The sequence below is a fragment of the Bombina bombina genome, chromosome 7, assembly GCF_027579735.1.
Source record: "Bombina bombina isolate aBomBom1 chromosome 7, aBomBom1.pri, whole genome shotgun sequence".
Classification (NCBI taxonomy): domain Eukaryota; kingdom Metazoa; phylum Chordata; class Amphibia; order Anura; family Bombinatoridae; genus Bombina; species Bombina bombina.
In genome coordinates this window covers 585,826,388-585,849,430 of record NC_069505.1, presented here as the reverse complement: position 1 = coordinate 585,849,430, position 23,043 = coordinate 585,826,388, and the positions used below count along the sequence as shown (strand labels likewise).

At 42.0% G+C, this 23,043-nt stretch overlaps 1 protein-coding gene across 5 annotated transcripts in view; it reads left to right on the top strand.

Annotated features, from left to right (window-relative positions):
- LOC128667145 (zinc finger protein 436) overlaps positions 1-23,043 on the top strand; it is a 135,094-nt gene that overhangs the window by 21,084 nt on the left and 90,967 nt on the right. For all 5 annotated transcript variants that reach the window (XM_053722070.1, XM_053722069.1, XM_053722071.1 and 2 more), the window contains exons 4-6: positions 4,676-4,799; positions 5,600-5,674; positions 7,429-7,572. In XM_053722070.1, the coding sequence (XP_053578045.1) occupies positions 4,676-4,799; positions 5,600-5,674; positions 7,429-7,572 (343 nt within the window). The remainder of the gene's footprint in view (positions 1-4,675; positions 4,800-5,599; positions 5,675-7,428; positions 7,573-23,043) is intronic.

Below are 23,043 nucleotides of genomic sequence, written 5' to 3'. Positions count from 1 at the left end.
GAGTTCCCTTCCTGGGGACTCTTATAGATTCTGTAGAAATGAAGATTTACCTGACAGAGGACAGGCTATCAAGACTTCAAAGTGCTTGCCGCACTCTTCATTCCATTCAACACCCGTCAGTGGCTCAATGTATGGAGGTAATCGGCTTAATGGTAGCGGCAATGGACATGGTACCCTTTGCACGCTTACACCTCAGACCACTGCAACTGTGCATGCTAGGTCAGTGGAATGGGGATTACTCAGACTTATCCCCTTCTCTGAATCTGGATCAAGAGACCAGAAATTCTCTTCTATGGTGGCTTTCTCGGCCACACCTGTCCAGGGGGATGCCATTCAGCAGACCAGACTGGACAATTGTAACAACAGACACCAGCCTTCTAGGTTGGGGTGCCGTCTGGAATTCCCTGAAGGCTCAGGGACTATGGAGTCAGAAGGAGAGTCTCCTGCCAATAAACATTCTGGAATTGAGAGCAGTTCTCAATGCCCTCCTGGCTTGGCCCCAGTTGACAACTCGGGGGTTCATCAGGTTTCAGTCGGACAACATCACGACTGTAGCTTACATCAACCATCAGGGAGGGACAAGAAGCTCCCTAGCTATGATGGAAGTATCAAAGATAATTCGCTGGGCAGAGTCTCACTCTTGCCACCTGTCAGCAATCCACATCCCGGGAGTGGAGAACTGGGAGGCGGATTTCTTAAGTCGTCAGGCTTTTCATCCGGGGGAGTGGGAACTTCATCCGGAGGTCTTTGCCCAAATACTTCGACGTTGGGGCAAACCAGAGATAGATCTCATGGCGTCTCGACAGAACGCCAAGCTTCCTCGTTACGGGTCCAGATCCAGGGATCCAGGAGCAGTCCTGATAGATGCTCTGACAGCACCTTGGGACTTCAGGATGGCTTACGTGTTTCCACCCTTCCCGTTGCTTCCTCGATTGATAGCCAGAATCAAACAAGAGAGAGCATCAGTGATTCTAATAGCACCTGCGTGGCCACGCAGGACTTGGTATGCAGACCTGGTGGACATGTCATCCTGTCTGCCTTGGTCTCTACCTCTGAAACAGGACCTTCTGATACAGGGTCCCTTCAAACATCAAAATCTAACTTCTCTGAAGTTGACTGCTTGGAAATTGAACGCTTAATTTTATCAAGACGTGGGTTTTCTGAGTCAGTTATTAGTACCTTAATACAGACTAGGAAACCTGTTACCAGAAAGATTTACCATAAGATATGGCGTAAATACCTACATTGGTGTGAATCCAAAGGTTACTCTTGGAGTAAGGTTAGGATTCCTAGGATATTGTCTTTTCTACAAGAAGGTTTAGAAAAGGGTTTATCTGCTAGTTCATTAAAGGGACAGATCTCAGCTCTGTCCATTCTGTTACACAAACGTCTGTCAGAAGTTCCTGACGTCCAGGCTTTTTGTCAGGCTTTGGCCAGGATTAAGCCTGTGTTTAAAACTGTTGCTCCACCATGGAGTTTAAACCTTGTTCTTAATGTTTTACAGGGCGTTCCGTTTGAACCCCTTCATTCCATTGATATAAAGTTGTTATCTTGGAAAGTTCTATTTTTAATGGCTATTTCCTCGGCTCGAAGAGTCTCTGAATTATCAGCCTTACATTGTGATTCTCCTTATTTGATTTTTCATTCGGATAAGGTAGTCCTGCGTACTAAACCTGGGTTCTTACCTAAGGTAGTTACTAACAGGAATATCAATCAAGAGATTGTTGTTCCTTCTTTATGCCCAAATCCTTCTTCAAAGAAGGAACGTCTACTGCACAACCTGGATGTAGTCCGGGCTCTAAAATTTTACTTGCAGGCAACTAAGGAATTCCGACAAACGTCTTCTCTGTTTGTCATTTACTCTGGGCAGAGGAGAGGTCAAAAAGCTTCCGCTACCTCTCTTTCTTTTTGGCTTCGTAGCATAATTCGTTTAGCTTATGAGACTGCTGGACAGCAGCCCCCTGAAAGAATTACAGCTCATTCTACTAGAGCTGTGGCTTCCACTTGGGCCTTCAAGAATGAGGCCTCTGTTGAACAGATTTGCAAGGCTTCAACTTGGTCTTCGCTTCATACTTTTTCCAAATTTTACAAATTTGACACCTTTGCTTCATCGGAGGCTATTTTTGGGAGAAAGGTTCTTCAGGCAGTGGTTCCTTCTGTATAAAGAGTCTGCCTATCCCTCCCGTCATCCGTGTACTTTTGCTTTGGTATTGGTATCCCAGAAGTAATGATGACCCGTGGACTGATCACACTTAACAGAAGAAAACATAATTTATGCTTACCTGATAAATTCCTTTCTTCTGTAGTGTGATCAGTCCACGGCCCGCCCTGTTTTTAAGGCAGGTAAATATTTTTTAATTTATACTCCAGTCACCACTTCACCCTTGGCTTTTCCTTTCTCGTTGGTCCTTGGTCGAATGACTGGGAGTGACGTAGAGGGGAGGAGCTATATGCAGCTCTGCTGGGTGAATCCTCTTGCACTTCCTGTAGGGGAGCAGTTAATATCCCAGAAGTAATGATGACCCGTGGACTGATCACACTACAGAAGAAAGGAATTTATCAGGTAAGCATAAATTATGTTTTTCAGTTATTTTTTAAAGAGATATGAAACACACAAAAAAATCTCTTGTGATGGAGCATACAATGTTACAAAATGTTTCAATTTGCTTTGTTCTCATGTTATTCTTTGTTGAAGAGATACCTAGTTAGTTGTCTGGAGCACTACATGACAGGAAGAAGTGCTGGATAACATTCTTGCAAAGCTACTGCCATAGTACTCCAGAAACGTGCACGCTCCTGAGCTAACCTCTCTGCTTTAAAGCTCTATGTTCTATCTGAATCATGAAATAACACATTTGGGTTCCCTATCCCTTTAATCTCTGCTGAAGCCAGTTAGGGACAGAAATGTTGGGTTTTAATTTTCAGACTATAATTATGGGAAAAAATAATAACTTTTGTTTTGATATTTAAGTATTTTTTATTAAAATCTCAAGGTGTGCACTGTCCCTTTTAAATATGCTGTAGTTTCTTTCCCTGCACACGTCACACATAGATTGACTGCGTCTGTGCCTTTAATGACTGTAAATCTGACATGAGGGGCGTATCCCTTCCTGCTCTGAAATAACAAAACAAACCTTTGTAACTAGGTGGTGGTTTTATTTGCTCAGAAAACATTCTTATTTGTGTGTAGATCCAGTGCAATGCTTAACCCTTTGAGTGCTAAGCACTTTCCCACCTGGGTGCTAAGCTGATTTTTTTTTATTTTACATTTTTTGAAATATATATATTTTTTTATTTTTCCAGATCCCCAAGACTTTCACAGTTGGAAAGGTTAGTCGATTACCTTTCCAATGGGGGGTCTTGGGGGTCTGTAGCTGTTTAGATGCCTGAGATACAGGCGTCTAAGCAGCATATACCCCCTTTCCCTATACTTGTTGTTGTAATTTTGAAATAAAGTTGCGCAGTGACGTCATCGCCTCATTGCGCGTGACGTGCAAAACGTGAAGCCCCTTCGATGCCTGTCACTTTACAGGCACGATCGCCGGGGTAGGAGCCGGTGGGAGCCCCCAGATCTCCCTCAAGGTGGGAGAGTGCTAGCGACCGCTCTGAACAGTCGTTAGCACCTGAGTGGGAAACTCTGCGACGGCTCAGAGCCATCGTTGGTACTCAAGGGGGTAAAGGGACAGTCTACTTCAGACTTTATTGCCCATTCCCCAGTTTTGCATAACCAACACTGTTATACTTTTTACCTCTGTGATTATCTTGTATTTAAGCCTCTGCAGACTGCCCCTTATCTCAGTGCTTTTTACAGACTTGCATTTTAGCCAATCAGTGCTGACTCATAAATAACTCCACAGGAGTGAACAGAATGTTATCTATATGACACACATAAACTAGCATTGTCTAACTGTGAAAAACTCTCAAATGCACTGATAAGAGGCGGCCTTCAAGGGCTTAGAAATTATCATATGAGCCTACCTAGGTTTAGCTTTCAACAAAGAATACCAAGAGAACAAATCAAATTTGATGATAAAAGTAAATTGGAAAGTTGTTTAAAATTGCATGCCCTATCTGAATCATGAAAGTTTAATTTTGATTAGACTGTCCCTTTAACGTCACATCCAATAGCAAGATGTAATGTGGTTGTTTTTTTATCACTGCCAACTCTAGTTTTCAGTGTGTATCCTACTCACAAAGGGTTTAAACCCATAGATAACATACTGTTTAGGACAGTAAATCGTATATTGCGGGCAACCAATCAGGAGTGGTGGTTGTGCGTAGCTGCTATTTTTCTACAAGTACCAGTGCTTTAGTATGGTAACAACTGTTTGAAATATTGTCTGTTGCGTTCCCTTTTCGTCTTCTTCTTCTTTTTTTTTTTTTTTTTTTTTTAAAATAAGTGCTCAGAATACATGCACGTTCTTGAGCCTACCCAAGTATGCTCTAGTGCAGTGATCTTCAAACCATGGATTACTGGGTCGTAACACCATGTTTACTGGGTCACGACTTGTGTGTGTGTGGGTGGAATGAGTGTGTGGGGGGGGGTGTTGAGAGTGTGGGGGGGTGTTGAATGAGAGAGTGTGCGCGCGTTGCTTTTGCCTTCAATTGTTCTGTCACAAAATCTCTGTTGCTTCTGAAAGTTGAATCGTGTGTGTGTTTTGTTTCTTTGTTTTAGGTTCCCTTAAAGTTTGAAGATATTGCAATTTATTTTTCCATGGATGAATTTGAATATTTAGAAGATCACAAAGATATTTACAAGGACTTGATAATGCCGGAAAATAATATCTGCTGCCCACCAGGTAATATACACATCTGATATTTGTTGTTGTGTCTCTTTTTATTAATAATGATAAAATAATGTGAGAAAAAAAAAAATGTGTAAATATAATCCACATTATAGATAATCGATCAGGCCCACTATTCATTAGAAAAAAGAGAATACTTACTATAGCTATACTATAGGGGCGCACCACAATTCCCAAATAGTGAAAAAGGTTAACATACAAATACAATATTATTTAATTAAGTGCAACTTGTAAAATGTAATTTGCAATCAATTGTGAGCCGAATATATACAAAAATTAGTATAAATGTTTGTGATAGTATGAAAGGGAATACTAGTCTTTCATATGTTGGAAAAGTTCCGTGCAGGATTTTAAAAGGAGAATATCCCTCTGTTATTCGAAATGCGTGATGGATTGCTGTATCTCAATAGGCTGCTCCACTTAGAAACCCGATGTGCACGGTAACCTGTGTGCAAAGTGCTAGCCTGCCTTCTAGCACTGGTCATAGCACGGTGCGACTAACTTTATGAGTTTTATATTTCACTTACTTTTAACAAAGGTTATCTGAAATACACAATAAGGCACCCTTTTGTTCTTCTCTAATTCACCACTATTCATTAGATTTATAGACATTTGTGATGTCACATGAGCTTGCTGGCAGCCTTGTTGTGACATGTTTGAAATTCGTCTTGCGTCACTTTACCTACGATTTCTACGGATTGGTTACTGGAAAAATGACACTAATTCATTATTTTAAAGGACCAGTACATACAGTAAATTTGCTTCAACAAAACTGTTAATATTTATTTTTTAAGGGTCCAATTCAATTAATGAGGAAGTCGCTCATGAAGATAACCTAAATGACAACATCTGTGAAAGCGTCGGCAGCGGTATGTAGTTGTTTTGTTACCCGTAAATAAATACTACATATAATTATGTATTTGACTGAGAATATTGTGTAGATGTATTTTTTTAAATAGCTTGTAGGTCAAGCAGACCTCTGTCTTACCTGTTTAAAGGGACATCAAACCCAAATTTCTTCTTTCATGATTCAGATAGAAAATACAATTTAAAAAAGTTTCCAATTTACTTCTATCATCAAATTTGTGTCGTTCTCTAGTTATTTGTTGAAGAGATATCTAGATAGGTAGCGTGCACATCTCTGAAGCACTACATGATAGTAAATAGTGCTGCCATCTAGTGCTCTTGCATAACATTAGTACTACATGACAGTAAATAGTGCTGCCATCTAGTGCTCTTGCTAATGTATAAAATTACTACTGCATGACAGGAAATAGTGCTGTCATCTAGTGCTCTTGGTAATGTATAAAATTACTACTGCATGACAGGAAATAGTGCTGCCATCTAGTGCACTTGCATAACATTAGCACTACATGACAGGAAATAGTGCTGCCATCTAGTGCTCTTGCTAATGTATAACATTAGTACTACATGACAGGTAATAGTGCTGCCATCTAGTGCTCTTGCATGACATTAGTACTACATGACAGGAAATAGTGCTGCCATCTAGTGCTCTTGCATGACATTAGCACTACATGACAGGAAATAATGCTGCCATCTAGTGCTCTTGGTAATGTATAACATTGCTACTGCATGACAGGAAATAGTGCTGTCATCTAGTGCTCTTGGTAATGTATAACATTACTACTGCATGACAGGAAATAGTGCTGCCATCTAGTGCTTTTGCTAATGTATAACATTAGAACTACATGACAGGAAATAGTGCTGCCATCTAGTGATCTTGCTAATGTATAACATTAGTACTACATGACAGGAAATAGTGCTGCCCTCTAGTGATCTTGCTAATGTATAACATTAGTACTACATGACCGTAAATAGTGCTGCCCTCTAGTGCTCTTGCTAATGTATAACATTAGTACTACATGACAGGAAATAGTGCTTCCCTCTAGCGCTCTTGCTAATGTATAACATTAGTACTACATGACCGTAAATAGTGCTGCCCTCTAGTGCTCTTGCTAATGTATAACATTAGTACTACATGACAGTAAATAGTGCTGCCCTCTAGTGCTCTTGCTAATGTATAACATTAGTACTACATGACAGGAAATATTGCTGCCCTCTAGTGCTCTTGCTAATGTATAACATTAGTACTACATGACAGGAAATAGTGCTGCCCTCTAGTGCTCTTGCTAATGTATAACATTAGTACTACATGACAGGAAATAGTGCTGCCCTCTAGTGCTCTTGCTAATGTATAACATTAGTACTACATGACAGGAAATAGTGCTGCCCTCTAGTGCTCTTGCTAATGTATAACATTAGCACTACATGACAGGAAATAGTGCTGCCATCTAGTGCTCTTGCTAATGTATAACATTAGTACTACATGACAGGAAATGGTGCTGCCATCTAGTTCTCTTGGTAATGTAACATTGTTGCAAAGCTGCTACCATGTAGTACTGCCGACACGTGCACACTCTGAACTTACTTTCCTGCTTTTGAACAAAGGATAACAAGAAAATTAAGATTAATTAATTTGATATACACACACACACACAAACATATATGTATATATGTATATATATATGTGTGTGTGTGTGTATATGTATCTCTCTCACACATTTTTGTGATTTGTAAATGCTCTTCTCCTTTCTTCCTTTAGATCCCACCGAGCCTCAGTCTCCTCATTCACAGTCTCTCCCAAAGGTTGAAAGAGTCTTTACGCTGCGCTCTATAAAGGTTGAGCCTGAAGACCATTATGGTGAAGGATCTCTTGATTCCTGGATGGTTCAGGGCGTCAATGGAGGTTGGTATTCTAATACTGCTGAAACTCAATAAAGTAAACTTGAATAACTGACAAACACAATACAAATACAATGCGCTTACTTTGAATTTGAAACGAGCTGTAGAATATTTTCTAGGAAACTTCAAATTAAGCTAATTTTCCCTCCCCCATATCATGTGACAGCCATCAGCCAATCACACAATTCATATATGTATATATACTGTGCAGTTTTGCACATGCTCAGTAGTAGCTGGAGCCTTAAAGTGTGTATATAAAGAGAAGAAAAAGATCACATTTTCATAATGAAAGTGTATTAGAAATTTGTTTTAAATTGCTGCTTTATTTGAATCATGAAACTTTATTTTTACGTCAGTGGCACTTTACACCTGCTTGGTCTCCTTTTACTTAGAGAAGCCATACAGCTCCTTTAGTGACCTGCAAATCAAGTATCTGGTTTCAGAGATTTGTGGCATTTTGAAAACCTTAGTTACAGATTTTGCTTTTTGGCCTTTCTAGCAAGTGTTTTAATTATTAAAGTGACATAAACCTAGTCGTGCAAAATGTCATTATTAAAGGGACACTGAACCCTTTTTCTTCATAAATGGAAAGAGTCCACAGCTGCATTCATTACTTTTGGGAATTCAGAACCTGGCCATCAGGAGGAGGCAAAGATACCCCAGCCAAAGGCTTAAATACTCCTCCTACTCCCCTCATCCCCCAGTCATTTTTTGCCTTTCGTCCCAGGAGGTTGGCAGAGAAGTGTCAGAAGTTTTGCATTAGTCTCTTATGGAGGGTAGTACTCTTCGGCATGGAACTGGAGTTTTAAGTAGTCCTGTCAGCCTTTCAGTGAAAGCATGGATGAAAGTCCGGAGATGCAGGGAGAGTCTTTCTGTGAAACCATCCCGACTCATTTTAACAGCTCCACAAGCAATCGGCGAGTTTTGCTGCCTGCTTTCTTCTCTCAAGTTCATAGCAGAGGCGATGCTACTATCAGTCACACTTGAAGGGCCGTGTTCCTGTTCCACGGAGTAGATTCCGGTAAGATCGTTTCATTTTACTTTCTGATTGTGTTGTATTACAAATGTTTTCCAGAGAGGCTACCACCTTGCGGTACTATCTATAAATCAGGATCTCAGTGAGGCTCCTTTTGTATCTTGGAGTCAGGGGTTAATATCTCCCTCCTGAGGGGGGTTATTGAACAGGGGGTTTTTAATCATGTTTATGGGATACGAACTTCTTATGTGTAGTGTTACTTAGGCTCATGGCTTGTGGAACATAACGGCCTTTGGAAGTGACGCGGCCTTTACTGTCGGGCGCGCTTTTTCTGGACTGTATGGTTAACCTTGTGACCAGGTGTGGTCACGTTTTTGACTCCATTTCCGCATTCCTGACCGTGTGGCGACGGAGAAATTCTGATCTGCTGGTGTCGTGCTCTTAGGAGGTGGTGAGTGCCCCAGCCATTGTGGGTGTCAGGTGCCGTTTAAATTTTTGGTCCAATTTTTGTATCAATATCCTAGCTATGGAGGAGTCTGATATTGTGGAGACGGATGTCTCTGTTTTAGTTTCTACTCCTTGCACAGAATGCGTATTGCCCCGGATGATACTAGCCTATCAGTTATGTTCTGAATGCCGTATTAGAATGCTCAATTCCTCGGGATTGGGGAATCAAGGGGCCGCTGAGCCATCCGCCTCTGGGGCCTCGGTCCTTTGAATGGCGAGTTCCCTTACACCATCGTTTACTGCGCATGCAGGTAACCCAGACTTTGCTCATCCTTTTCCGGAAGGTAGCTTCTTCCCGCCAGGGGTTTCGGCATGATGTCGCATGTCCATAATTTTGGCACTGGCGCATATGCAACTTCCAGAAGTTGGTCTTAGATACTGTTCGTGTTCCGTTATCCAGGGCTCTTCAGGCATGGGGTGGCCTGTTCAGCCCTCTGGGGGAACAACTGTCCCTGAGGCTTCAGGGGGTCACCCTTCGGGACCGGAGTTGTCTTTTTCGCTCCGGCGGGGGTATGCTGTGCTTTTCAGTATACACTGACGCGCCTTGGTTTTCTTTTGAGGCATGCTTTGGCCTTGTCGGAAGATCCCATCCTTAATGGATCTGAGACTTCTCAGTCTGCTTCTTCGAATAGCTTCCGGTTCCTAAGGACAGGAAAGAAAAGAGGCGCCCAATGGTGTGATATCGTAGATGCAAGTGTAAAGAGGCAAAAGCAGATATCAATTGTAGTCACAAACCCAGGTGCACATCTAATGCAATAGTCAGTGGACCGAGACTTCGGAGCCGCTCGGCTAACTCAGTCCACTAGTATCGACCTACAAAGGAACACGTCCTCAAAGGAATGTCGCTCCAAACTAAGTCCAATGTTCCACACTAGAGCAAGGTGTATTTAAATGAATGTAGACTTTATTAAAATCAATTCAAATACAGGAAACACAACGCGTTTCTTAGCACATACGCTGTTTCATCAGGTTGTAATATTCCTTCAAAACTTAGCTCTAGATATACCTACAAACAACCAATTGCAAGTGTGAATTGTGGCACCCCCCAAAATAACACACCTTATTGGGCCATTGATTGGCATCTAAGTAATAAATACACATCTGTGTTTGTTTAGTATATGCATAAGATCAATCAAAGATAGAGATAATAGTACAACCACTGATGCACCGCATACGATTGGACACAGAGGCCGGTGAATGGGCCAATCACACAAAAGTGTGTGTTGATATTATTATTAAAGTCTGAACATAAAGGCAAAAGCTGATGCTTGGATTAAAAGATTATGGTCCAAAAATAAGATATTTAATCATTAAATTGCTAGAGTGGCTAAATGTATCGGGTCGGGTCAAAATAATACCACGTAACTGAAGTCTCACACGAACGCCACCAAACAACCAATAGGAGTTCAAGAAAATACACACCCACAAAAGCAGGTCCGTCTGATAGGACCAGAATACTAATAGGTCAAGCCAATAAAAAGACATAAGCTCATGTCGTTATTTTCAAGACAGAACAAATAATAATAATATTCTGATATATATATATATAATAGTAGCTTTCACAATATTAAAGTATCATTAGCAATCCCCACTAGGATAAATTATATTTAACCCAATAAGGAGAAATAAACTCATACCGTTAAGTTCAGGACAACTATTTGTTACCCATTGGTGCACTCCTAGGTCACAGTTTTTTCTGGTTAATGTAGTTGTTTTATCTTCGAATAGCTTACAGAACTTGACATAAGGGGATGAAGTAATTGTCTTCTTATAGTCTTGTTATTGAGTACTCTTTTCCAGTTTGACCTTTGTAGAACAGGGTCCCTGTTGGGCCGTTCCTGCGGGTGCGTCTGTTCTTCTTAGGAGATAAACCTGCGGGTTGCCTTATCTTTTATTTGTGTTTAAAGCTCATGTTGGGTTTATTTCCTTCGGGAAGTTTGTCTGGAATCGATACTCACAATGTTTGATCGCACTGTTACTTCTAAGGAAGTTTGTTATGGATGTGTTTAGTCCTATGTGTGTCTGCTGTTTCTCCCTCTCAAGGGGGGATTCTATGCAGCCTTGACAGTGATGGCCCTTGGTTTAAGGTGATCCTGATTGGGTTCAGATCTTTTTGTCGAGGCCTAATTCGGACACGTGGCTTTCTGGATGTCCGGAAGAATTACGATCTTGTGGCTGGTTCAGTGCAATCCAGTTTTTTTTTTTTAGGGAACATAGGCTATGACCTTCGGTCTAGACAGTTGAGCTGTTAGCAGCTTGGCCAGGTTTTCTGTGCCTTTTGACTGAGGTGTGCTCCCCTTTTTGGGGAGTTCCTCGATGTTCATCTATGACGTCTGGATGATTTCATTTGGATTTGTTTCCTCAGCCCATGGCTTCATGTCTTATGGGCTTGTGCGCTGTTCTTTTCCGTACTCTCCCCTTCAGGGGGTAGTTTGTCCTCTTTATGGGGGTGGGGTTTCCTCTCTCTGGAGGTTGGTTGTCCTGTCCTGTGTGCAGGTTTTTGGAACAGGTGTTTTTTCTTATCCTCTAGAGGAGAGTGGTCTGCTCTCTGGATTTCTATTTTATCTGGGATGGTGTCTCCATGTTTGAGACTGTCATGGAGTGTCGTGCTGGGTCTTCTGAGGGCTCTATTGCATTTTCCCTGTTCCTCTTCTAGGGGTGCTCTTGGTGTTCCTATTGTTAGAGCTCTTGGGTTGGCACCTGAGCTTCGTTGGGGTGGCTGAATCCATCTTTTTTCGTCCTCTTTCTGGGGTCTGGTGTTTGGGGTCTTTTCTGTTCCCCGTCTTTCAGACTTGACAGCCAGTTGTAGCTTCCTGTGTGTTACTTTGTTGCCTAGCAAGCGGAAGGTTGCGGTTTGAAATCAGTTGCCGCTGTTTGCACCTTGTCTGTGTGTTGGCAGACTTTTGCCAAGCCTCTATTGTTCGCCTTTGTGGTACAGTGAGCCTTTTTTGAGGTGCTGTGCTTTCTCCATGTTCAAGATATGTGAGTGGGACTGGCAGCTTTTTGGTTAAGCCTGTGGATGTTTTGCAGTTTGTTGGTTAGTGTTGTGACCTATCTTCAGCTGCTTTTACTTGCCTGCAAGTATCTTAATCAGAGTCCTCCTGGAATGAGTGTAGCGTGTGGTGTTGACCCAGGGGTTTGCCTTTCTGGGTTTGCTGCACGAATATCGGTTTCTAAAGACTTCAATATTTTGAGTTTCCTTGCGTCTTGAGGACTCTGTCTTCAGTTGTCTTTTAGGGTGCGGTTGCACTATCTTTAGGAGAAGCTCTTCTCTGTGTCGGATTCTTGGTTTTAACCTTGGGGTTTCCGTACATTCTGGGGTCTGGGCGTTGTCTCCCCTTGTTTCTCATGACTGTTTTCGGTCTTTGTGAGCTTGGCTTGGTTCTGGGGGGTTTTCCTTTTCTTGGAAATGGTTATACCCTTTTTAGGGTCTTCTGGGAATCATTGCTTGTTCCTCCATCTCCTTTCCCTTTTGGGAGTTCTGTTAGTTGATCCCCTTCTCTGGTACGGGGTGTGTTGTTTAGGACTGCTTACTGAGCGACGGTGTCTCCTGGGGGCGTGCTGGCTCAGTTGTTTCTCTCTCTGCAGTCTCTAGCAAGGCTTGTGGACTATCTGCGGGTCAGTGTCCTTGGGGCCTTTTTCTTTTTCCAATTTCTCCTACATTGGTGTGTCCGGTCCACGGCTTCATCCTTACTTGTGGGATATTCTCATTCCCTACAGGAAGTGGCAAAGAGAGCACACAGCAGAGCTGTCAATATAGCTCCCCCTCTGGCTCCGCCCCCCAGTCATTCTCTTTGCCGCTCTGAACAATTAGCATCTCCACGGGGGTGTTAAAGAGTATGTGGTGTTAGTTGTAGTTTTTTATTTCTTCTATCAAGAGTTTGTTATTTTAAAATAGTGCCGGTTTGTACTATTTACTCTACAGCAGAAAGTGATGAAGATTTCTGTTGAGAGGAGTATGATTTTAGCACCAGTAACTAAAATCCATTGAACATCAGTTGGGGGGAACAGTTTGCAGGCTTAACTGCTTCAGGTATGATCAGTCATTTTTCTAACAAGACCATGTAATGCTAGAAGACTGTCAGAAATTCCCTCTGGGATAGGTAAGCCATTTTTTTCTTAGACTCTGTATAAAATGATGGCTTATATTTAGGGCTCTATGCTGGTTGACACTATTGTGGGCTTTAAAATCGATTGCTTTTTAGCATGTTTTTCACTATAAATAATTTTTCAGACTTTAAAACACTTTTGGGGTTTAATTTCGGCCTGGCAATTATTTGGACACCTAAATCTAGTCAGAAAGGCCCCTCCACTCTGGAATGAAGAGGGAGGAGGCCTCATTTTCAGGCCTCAATTGCGCAGTTGTTTTTGCCTAGGCAGTCCATGCAGCTTCATGTGGGCATCATAAAAGACTCCAGAGAGGCTTATTTCCTACTAAAATAATCCCTAATGAAGGTAAAGGGCTACAGTGGAAGCTGTGGCTAGTACTGTAGTGTGTTAACTGGTTAATAACTGTTATTAACTACGGTTTGGACATTAAGGGGTTAATTGATCTGAAAATTTGTGTGCAATCTTTTCAAAGCATTAAGACTCTGGGGTGAAAATTTCATTAAAATCGGATGTTTATTTCATGGTTTTTTGATGTTTCAGTAATAAAGTGTGCTCTCTTATTATTTAAAGAGACAGTAACGTTTTTGTCAAAAATAATTTTTATTGCATTGTAGTTCTGTTTAAGTCTGTCAAACATTTCTGAATCTTCAGATAGCCTAGGTTCTGTATGTCCAAAGGCCAAGGTGGTTCCCCCATTAAATTTATGTGTGAAGTGTGCCATAGCGTCTAAACAGCTTAAGGACAGTACAATCACACTTAAAAATATAGCCCAAGATGATTCTTTAGCTGAAGGTAGTGAAGATAGCTTGCTTTCCTCTCCTTCTGTGTCAACACCAGCTATGCCCGCGCAGGCTATGCCCAGTACATCTAGCGCACCAATTGCGATTACTATGCAACAATTAGCATTTTTTATCCAAACTGCCAGCTTTTCCTAGGAAAGTGTGATTGCTCAGTTTTAAATACAGACAATGAGCAAGCAGACGCAGAGGATAATTTAGCTTTAGTGCCCTCACATCAATCTGACTTGGCGGTGAGGGAGGGCCTGTCTGAGGGAGAAATTTCTGACAGGAAAAGTTTCTCAGGCAGAGCCTGATACCATAACATTTAAATTTAAGCTTGAACACCTCCGCGCCCTACTTAAGGAGGCCCTAGCTGCACTTGATGATTGTGATCCTTTGGTGATCCCAGAAAAATTGTGTAAAATGGACAAATTCCTAGAGGTCCCAGTACACACTGATGCGTTTCCGATACCTAAGATGGCGGATATCGTGTCTAAGGAGTGGGAGAAGCCAGGTGTACCTTTTTTGTTCCCCCTCCTATATTTTAGAAAATGTTCCCAATTGTTGACCCTAGAAGGGACGCGTGGCAGACGGTCCCCAAGGTAGAGGGGGCAGTTTCAACGCTAGCTAAGCGCAGGACTATACCAATAGAAGACAGTTGCGCTTTCAAAGAATAAAAAATTAGAAGGTTTACTTAAGAGAATATTTGTTCTACAAGGTTTCCTTCTTCGACCAATTTCCTGCATTATTCCTGTAACTACTGCAGCGGCTTTTTAGTTTGAGGAACTGGAAAACTCGCTCCAGAAGGAGACTTCTTATGTCAAAGTTATGGATAGATTTCACGCCCTAAAGCTGGCTAATTCTTTCATCACAGATGCCGCTTTGCAAGTAGCTAAACTAGCGGCTAAAAATTCTGGTTCTGCCATCGTGGCGCGCAGAGTGCTTTGGCTAAAATCATGGTCGGCTGATGTGTCGTCCAAAACAAAATTGCTTAATATTCCTCAAGGGTAAGACCCTATTCGGGCCAGAGTTGAAAGAGATTATTTCAGATATCACTGGGAAAGGGCCATGCTCTTCCACATGGTAGAGCCTTCAAGGCTAAAAAACAAGGCCAATTTTCGTTCCTTTCGCAACTTCAGGAACGGACCTGCTTCAACCTTTACAGCTACTAAGCAAGAGGGTAACGCTTCCAGCCCAAGCCAACATGGAAACCTTTGCAGGGCTGGAACAAGGGTAAACAGACCAAGAAGCCTGCTGCTGCTACCAAGACGGCATGAAAGGGTAGCCCTCGATCCGGAACCGGATCTAGTAGGGGGCAGACTTTCTCTCTTTGCTCAAGCTTGGGCAAGAGATGTTCCGGACCCCTTGGCACTAGAAATTGTCTCTCAGGGGTACCTTCTAGAGTTCAAAGACCTTTCCCCAAGGGGAAGGTTCCACATGTCTCACTTATCTTTAGACAGATAAGGAGACAGGCATTCTTACTTTGCGTAGAAGACCTTTTAAAGATGGGAGTGATACACCCAGTTCCGACAGCAGAGCAAGGACTGTGTTTTTACTCAAACCTGTTTGTAGTTCCCAAAAAAAGAAGGAACTTTCAGGCCGATTCTGGACTTAAAAATTTTAGACAAATTCAAAATGGAATCCATTCGGACAATTTTACGAATGTTCCAGGAGGGTCAATATATGACTACCGTGGACTTAAAGGATGCGTATCTGCGTGTTCCTATTCACAAAGATCACCTTCAGTCCCTGAGGTTCGCCTTTCTGGACAAGCATTATCAGTTCGTGGCTCTTCCTTTCGGATTGTCCACTGCTCCCAGAATTTTCACAAGGGTGCTAGGGTCCCTTCTAGCGGTACTAAGACCGCGGGGCATTGCAGTAGCACCTTACCTAGACGACATCTTAATACAGGCGTCGTCTTTTCCCAGAGCCAAGGCTCATACGGATATTGTTCTAGCCTTCCTAAGGTCTCACGGGTGGAAGGTGAACGTAGAAAAAAGTTCTCTGTCCCCGGTCACAAGGGTTCCCTTCCTGGGAACAATAATAGACTCGGTAGAAATGAAAATCTTTCTGACGGAGGTCAGGAAGTCAAAACTTTCAAATGCTTGTCGAGTTCTTCATTCCATTCCTCAGCCGTCTGTGGCTCAGTGCATGGAGGTAATCGGTCTAATGGTTGCGGCAATGGACATAGTCCCGTTTGCCAGAATTCATCTAAGACCTCTGCAATTGTGCATGCTCAAGCAGTGGAATGGGGATTATGCAGACTTGTCTCCCCAGATACAAATGGACAAGAAAGCCAGAGACTCGCTCCTCTGGTGGTTGTCTCAGGATCACCTGTCTCAGGGAATAAGTTTCCGCAGGCCAGAGTGGATCATTGTCGCGACCGACGCCAGTCTCTTAGGCTGGGGCGCGGTCTGGGACTCCCTGAAAGCTCAGGGTCTATGGTCTCGGGAAGAATCTCTTCTCCCGATAAACATTTTGGAACTGAGAGCGATATTCAATGCGCTCCTGGCTTGGCCTCAACTAGCGAAGGCCATATTCATAAGATTTCAGTCGGACAACATGACGACTGTAGCGTACATCAATCATCAGGGAGGGACAAAGAGTTCCCTGCCGATGAGAGAAGTATCCAAGATCATCAAATGGGCGGAGGATCACTCCTGCCATCTATCTGCAATTCACATCCCAGGAGTAGACAACTGGGAGGCGGATTATTTGAGTCGTCGGACTTTCCATCCGGGGGAGTGGGAACTTCACCCGGAGGTCTTTGCCCAGTTAACTCAACTATGGGGCATTCCAAATATGGATCTGATGGCGTCTCGTCAGAACTCCAAGGTTCAACGCTACGGGTCCAGGTCCAGGGATCCCAAGGCGACACTAGTAGATGCATTAGTGGCGCCTTGGTCGTTCAATCTAGCTTATGTGTTTACACCGTTTCCTCTCCTTCCCAGGCTAGTAGCCAGGATCAAACAGGAGAAGGCTTCAGTGATTCTAATAGCTCCTGCATGGCCACGCAGGACTTGGTATGCAGACCTGGTGAATATGTCATCGACTCCACCATGGAAGCTACCTTTGAGACAGGACCTTCTAGTACAAGGTCCATTCGAACATCCAAACCTAGTTTCTCTGCAACTGACTGCTTGGAAATTGAACGCTTGATTCTATCTAAGCGTGGGTTTTCGGAATCTGTTATAGATACTCTGGTTCAGGCCAGAAAACCTGTGACCAGGAAAATTTACCATAAGATATAGCAAAAATATCTCTGTTGGTGCGAATCCAAGGGTTACTCATGGAGTAAAATTAGGATTCCAAGGATACTTTCCTTTCTCCAAGAGGGTTTGGAGAAAGGTCTGTCAGCTAGTTCTCTAAAAGGACAGATATCTGCTCTGTCTGTCTTGTTGCACAAACGTCTGGCAGCCGTGCCAGATGTACAAGCGTTTGTACAGGCGTTAGTCAGAATCAAGCCTGTCTACAGACCTATGACTCCTCCATGGAGTCTAAACTTAGTTCTTTCAGTTCAAGGGGTTCCGTTTGAACCTTTACATTCCATAGATATTAAGTTACTATCTTGGAAAGTTCTGTTTTTGGTTGCTTTTTCTTCTGCTAGAAGAGTTTCTGAATTGTCTGCTTTGCAGTGTACTTCACCCTATCTGGTATTCCATACAGATAAGGTAGTTGTACGTACCAAGCCTGGTTTTCTTCCAAAAGTGGTTTCCAACAGGAATATTAACCAGGAAATAGTTGTTCCTTCTCTGTGTCCGAATCCAGTTTCGAAGAAGGAACGTTTGTTACATAACCTAGATGTGGTTCGTGCTTTAAAATTCTATTTAGAAGCAACTAAGGATTTCAGACAGACATCATCCTTGCTTGTCGTCTATTCTGGTAAGAGGAGAGGTCAGAAATCTACTGCTACCTCTCTTTCCTTTTGGCTAAAAAGCATCATCCGATTGGCTTATGAGACTGCCGGACGGCAGCCTCCTGAACGAATTACAGCTCACTCTACTAGAGCTGTGGCTTCCACATGGGCCTTCAAGAATGAGGCTTCTGTTGAACAGATCTGTAAGGCAGCGACTTGGTCTTCTCTGCATACATTTGCCAAATTTTACAAATTCGATACTTATGCTTCTTCGGAGGCTATTTTTGGGAAAAAGGTTTTACAAGCCGTGGTGCCTTCCGTTTAGGTTACCTGACTTGTTCCCTCCCTTCATCAGTGTCCTAAAGCTTTGGTATTGGTTCCCACAAGTAAGGATGAAGCCGTGGACCGGACACACCAATGTAGGAGAAAACAGAATTTATGTTTACCTGATAAATTTCTTTCTCCTACGGTGTGTCCGGTCCACGGCCCGCCCTGGCGTTTAGTCAGGTTTAAAATTTTTATTTTTGTAAACTACAGTCACCACTGCACCCTATGGTTCTCCTTTTTCTCCTAACCGTCGGTCGAATGACTGGGGGGCGGAGCCAGAGGGGGAGCTATATGGACAGCTCTGCTGTGTGCTCTCTTTGCCACTTCCTGTAGGGAATGAGAATATCCCACAAGTAAGGATGAAGCCGTGGACCGGACACACCGTAGGAGAAAGAAATGTATCAGGTAAACATAAATTCTGTTTTTCTCGGCTTCGAACAAAGTGGTTGGTTTGTTTTTGTTGGGTAAGGGTTTTTCAGGCCTGATGCCCTCAGAATGGGCCGCATTTTGTACCCTCACGTTTGAGCATTCAGTGTCCTCTATAGCTTAGGTATTTTCCCAAAAGTAATGAATGCAGCTGTGGACTCTTTCCATTCACGAAGAAACACTTAAATTATGCTTACCTGATGATTTTCTTTTCTTCAGATGGAAAGAGTCCACAGCTCCCTGCCTGTGTTTTTTCTGGGGCGTCTGTTATTTTTCTTCAGGCACCTTTTCACCCTGATATTTCTTCTACTTTTCCTTGTTCCTCGGCAGAATGACTGAGGGATGAGGGAAGTGAGGGAGGTATTTAAGTCTTTGGCTGGGGTGTCTTTGCCTCCTCCTGGTGGCCAGGTTCTGAATTCCCAAAAGTAACGAATGCAGCTGTGGGCTCTTTCCATCTGAAGAAAAGAAAATTATTAAGCAAGCATAATTTAGAGCATGCAATTTTAAGCAACTTTCTAATTTACTCCTATTATCAATTTTGCTTCCTTCTCTTGCTATCTTTATTTGAAAAGCAAGAATGTAAGTTTAAAAGACGGACCATTTTTTGGTTCACAACCTGGGTTGTGGTTGCTGATTGGTGGCTAAATGCACCCACCATTAAACACGTGCTGTCCAGGGTCTGAACCAAAAATTGGCTGGCTCCTTATTTTAGATGCCTTCTTTTTCAAATAAAGATAGCAAGAGAAAGAAGAAGAAAAAAAAATATATTAGGAGTATATTAAAAAATGGGTTTAGTGTCCCTTTAATGATTGATTGTTCGTACTAAGCACAGATATAGTTGTGATTAGCCGCATTTGGTTCGGTCCTGCACTGGGTTTGTTGAAGCAAAAGTGGAGCGCAAAAATATATTTTTTGTTGTTGTTTTTTAAACTTCACGTCTACATTGAAATCAAACTGTTAAATGTTCATGATTCAGATAGAGCTTTCAATTCACTTCATTCTATTTGTATCCTTAATTGACCAGCATACCTAGGTAGGCTCAAGAGCGTGCATGTTTATTGTTGCAAACACTTCTGCCATATAATCTTTGACACATGGACGCTTCTGACACAAGTTTCCAATTTATTTGTTACCTAATTTTGCTTCATTCTCTTTGTATCCTTAGTTGAAAAGCATATATACATACATAGGCGCAGGAACAGCAATGCGTTCCTGGAAGCTGATTGGTGGCTGCACATATATACACCTGTCATTAGCTCACTTGGCGTGTACAACTAGCACCCAGTAGTGCATTGCTGCTCCTTCAACAAAGGATACCAAGAGAATGGAGTAAATTTGATAATAGAAGTAAATTGGAAAGTTATTTAAAATAACATTCTCTATTTCAATCACAAAAGGAAAAAAAATGACCCTTTAAAGGGACAGATTACTCAAAAAATTTCTCCCCTTTAATTTGTTCCCAATGATCCACTTTACCTGCTGGAGTGTATTAAATTGTTTACAAGTATTTCCATTACCCTTATATTGGCATTTGAAATAGTTGATTTAGCCTGTGGTATCCCCACCTATTCTGAAAGTTTTGGGCCTCAAGGCCAAGCTGTGTAAACACAGCCAGTAAAAGAAATTACACTCATAGTGGGTTATAGAAGTGATAAGGTAAGAAAATTTTAATTTTCCATTGTTCTCCCCAAGTATTGGTGATTGGTTTACAAGCAGATATAAGATAAAGAAGTTTGTATATGTACACAATGTGATAAAGTAATGAGCTCTAATTACATCTACAAGCTCAACCCATTTTATTAGGTTGTGGCTTCAAAACACAAAATCAGCTACTTCATATACACAAATAAACCTTAAAAAGCAAATTCTCATACATTTTATACTCTACGGCTGGTTAAAAAGTAATTGGAAACACATTAAGGGAGAAACAATTTTACTGTATACTGTCCCTTTAAGGATACTTTAACCCCTTAAGGACCACAGCACTTTTCCATTTTCTGTCCGTTTGGGACTAAGGCTATTTTTACATTTCTGCAGTGTTTGTGTTTAGCTGTAATTTTCCTCTTCCTCATTTACTGTACCCACACATATTATTATATACTGTTTTTCTCGCCATTAAATGGACTTTCTAAAGATACAATTATTTTCATCATATCTTATTTACTATAAAAAAATTATCAAATATGAGGAAAAATGGAAATAAAACACACTCGCCTAGATTTAGAGTTTGGCGTTAGCCGTCAAAACCAGCGTTAGAGGCTCCTAACACTGACTCCAAATACCAGAGGGCGTTAAAAACCAGTCAGGAAAGGGTCTAACGCTCACTTTCCAGCCGTGACTTTTCCATACCGCAGATCCCCCTACGCCATTTGCGTATCCTATCTTTTCAATGGGATCTTTCTAACGCCGGTATTTAGAGTCTTGACTGAAGTGAGCGTTAGAAATCTAACGACAAAACTCCAGCCGCAGAGAAAAGCCAGGAGTTAAGAGCTTTCTGGGCTAACGCCAGTTCATAAACCTCTTTACTACTGTGCTCTAAAGTACACTAACACCCATAAACTACCAAATCACCCCTAAACCGAAGCCCCCCCCCCACATCGCCGCCACTCTATTATTTTTTTTTTAACCCCTAATCTGCCGACCGCACACCGCCGCCACCTACGTTATACTTATGTACCCCTAATCTGCTGCCCCTAATACCGCCGACCCCTATATTATATTTATTAACCCCAAATATGCCGCCCCCAACGTCGCTGCTACCTTACCTACAATTATTAACCCCTAATCTGCCTCACTAAGACTATAATAAATAGTATTAACCCCTAATCTGCCCTCCCTAACATCACCGACACCTAACTTCAAGTATTAACCCCTAATCTGCCGACCGGACCTCACCGCTACTCTATTAAATTTACTAACCCCTAAAGCTAAGTCTAACCCTAACACTAACACCCCCCTAAGTTAAATATAATTTTTATCTAACAAAATAAATTAACTCTATTAAATAAATTAATCCTAATTAAAGCTAAATACTTACCTGTAAAATAAACCCTAATATAGCTACAATATAAATTATAATTATATTGTAGCTATTTTAGGATTTATATTTATTTTACAGGCAACTTTGTATTTATTTTAACCAGGTACAATAGCTATTAAATAGTACCTATTTAATAGCTACCTAGTTAAAATAATTACAAAATTACCTGTAAAATAAATCCTAACCTAAGTTACAATTAAACCTAACACTACACTATCAATAAATTAATTAAATACAATTCCTACAAATAAATACAATTAAATAAACTAAAGTACAAAAAATAAAAAAGAACTAAGTTACAAAAAATAAAAAAATATTTACAAACATTAGAAAAAAATTACAACAATTTTAAACTAATTACACCTACTCTAAGCCCCCTAATAAAATAACAAAGCCCCCCAAAATAAAAAAATGCCCTACCCTATTCTAAAATTAAAATAGAAAAGCTCTTTTACCTTACCAGCCCTTAAAAGGGCCTTTTGCGGGACATGCCCCAAAGAAAACAGCTCTTTTGCCTGTAAAAAATAACATACAATACCCCCCCAACATTACAACCCACCACCCACATACCCCTAATCTAACCCAAACCCCCCTTAAATAAACCTAACACTAAGCCCCTGAAGATCATCCTACCTTATCTTCACCACGCCGGGTATCACCGATCCGTCCAGGCTCCGAAGTCTTCATCCAAGCCCAAGCGGGGGCTGAAGATGTCCATGATCCGGCTGAAGTCTTGGCCCAAGCGGGGGCTGAAGATGTCCATGATCCGGCTGAAGTCTTGGCCCAAGCGGGGGCTGAAGATGTCCATGATCCGGCTGAAGTCTTCTATCAAGCGGCATCTTCAGTCTTGTTTCTTCCGGATCCATCTTCATCCCGTCGATGCGGAACATCCTTCTTCACCAACGACTTCCCGACGAATGACGGTTCCTTTAAGGGACGTCATCCAAGATGGCGTCCCTCGAATTCCGATTGGCTGATAGGATTCTATCAGCCAATCGGAATTAAGGTAGGAAAATTCTGATTGGCTGATTGAATCAGCCAATCAGATTCAAGTTCAATCCGATTGGCTGATCGGAACAGCCAATAGAATGCGAGCTCAATCTGATTGGATCAGCCAATCGGATTGAACTTGAATCTGATTGGCTGATTCCATCAGCCAATCAGAATTTTCCTACCTTAATTCCGATTGGCTGATAGAATCCAATCGGAATTCGAGGGACGCCATCTTGGATGACGTCCCGTAAAGGAACCGTCATTCGTCGGGAAGTCGTCGGTGAAGAAGGATGTTCCGCGTCGGCGGGATGAAGATGGATCCGGAAGAAAGAAGATTGAAGATGCCGCTTGATAGAAGACTTCAGCCGGATCATGGACCTCTTCATCTCCCGCTTGGATCAAGACTTCAGCAGGATCATGGACATCTTCAGCCCCCGCTTGGGCCAAGACTTCAGCCGGAT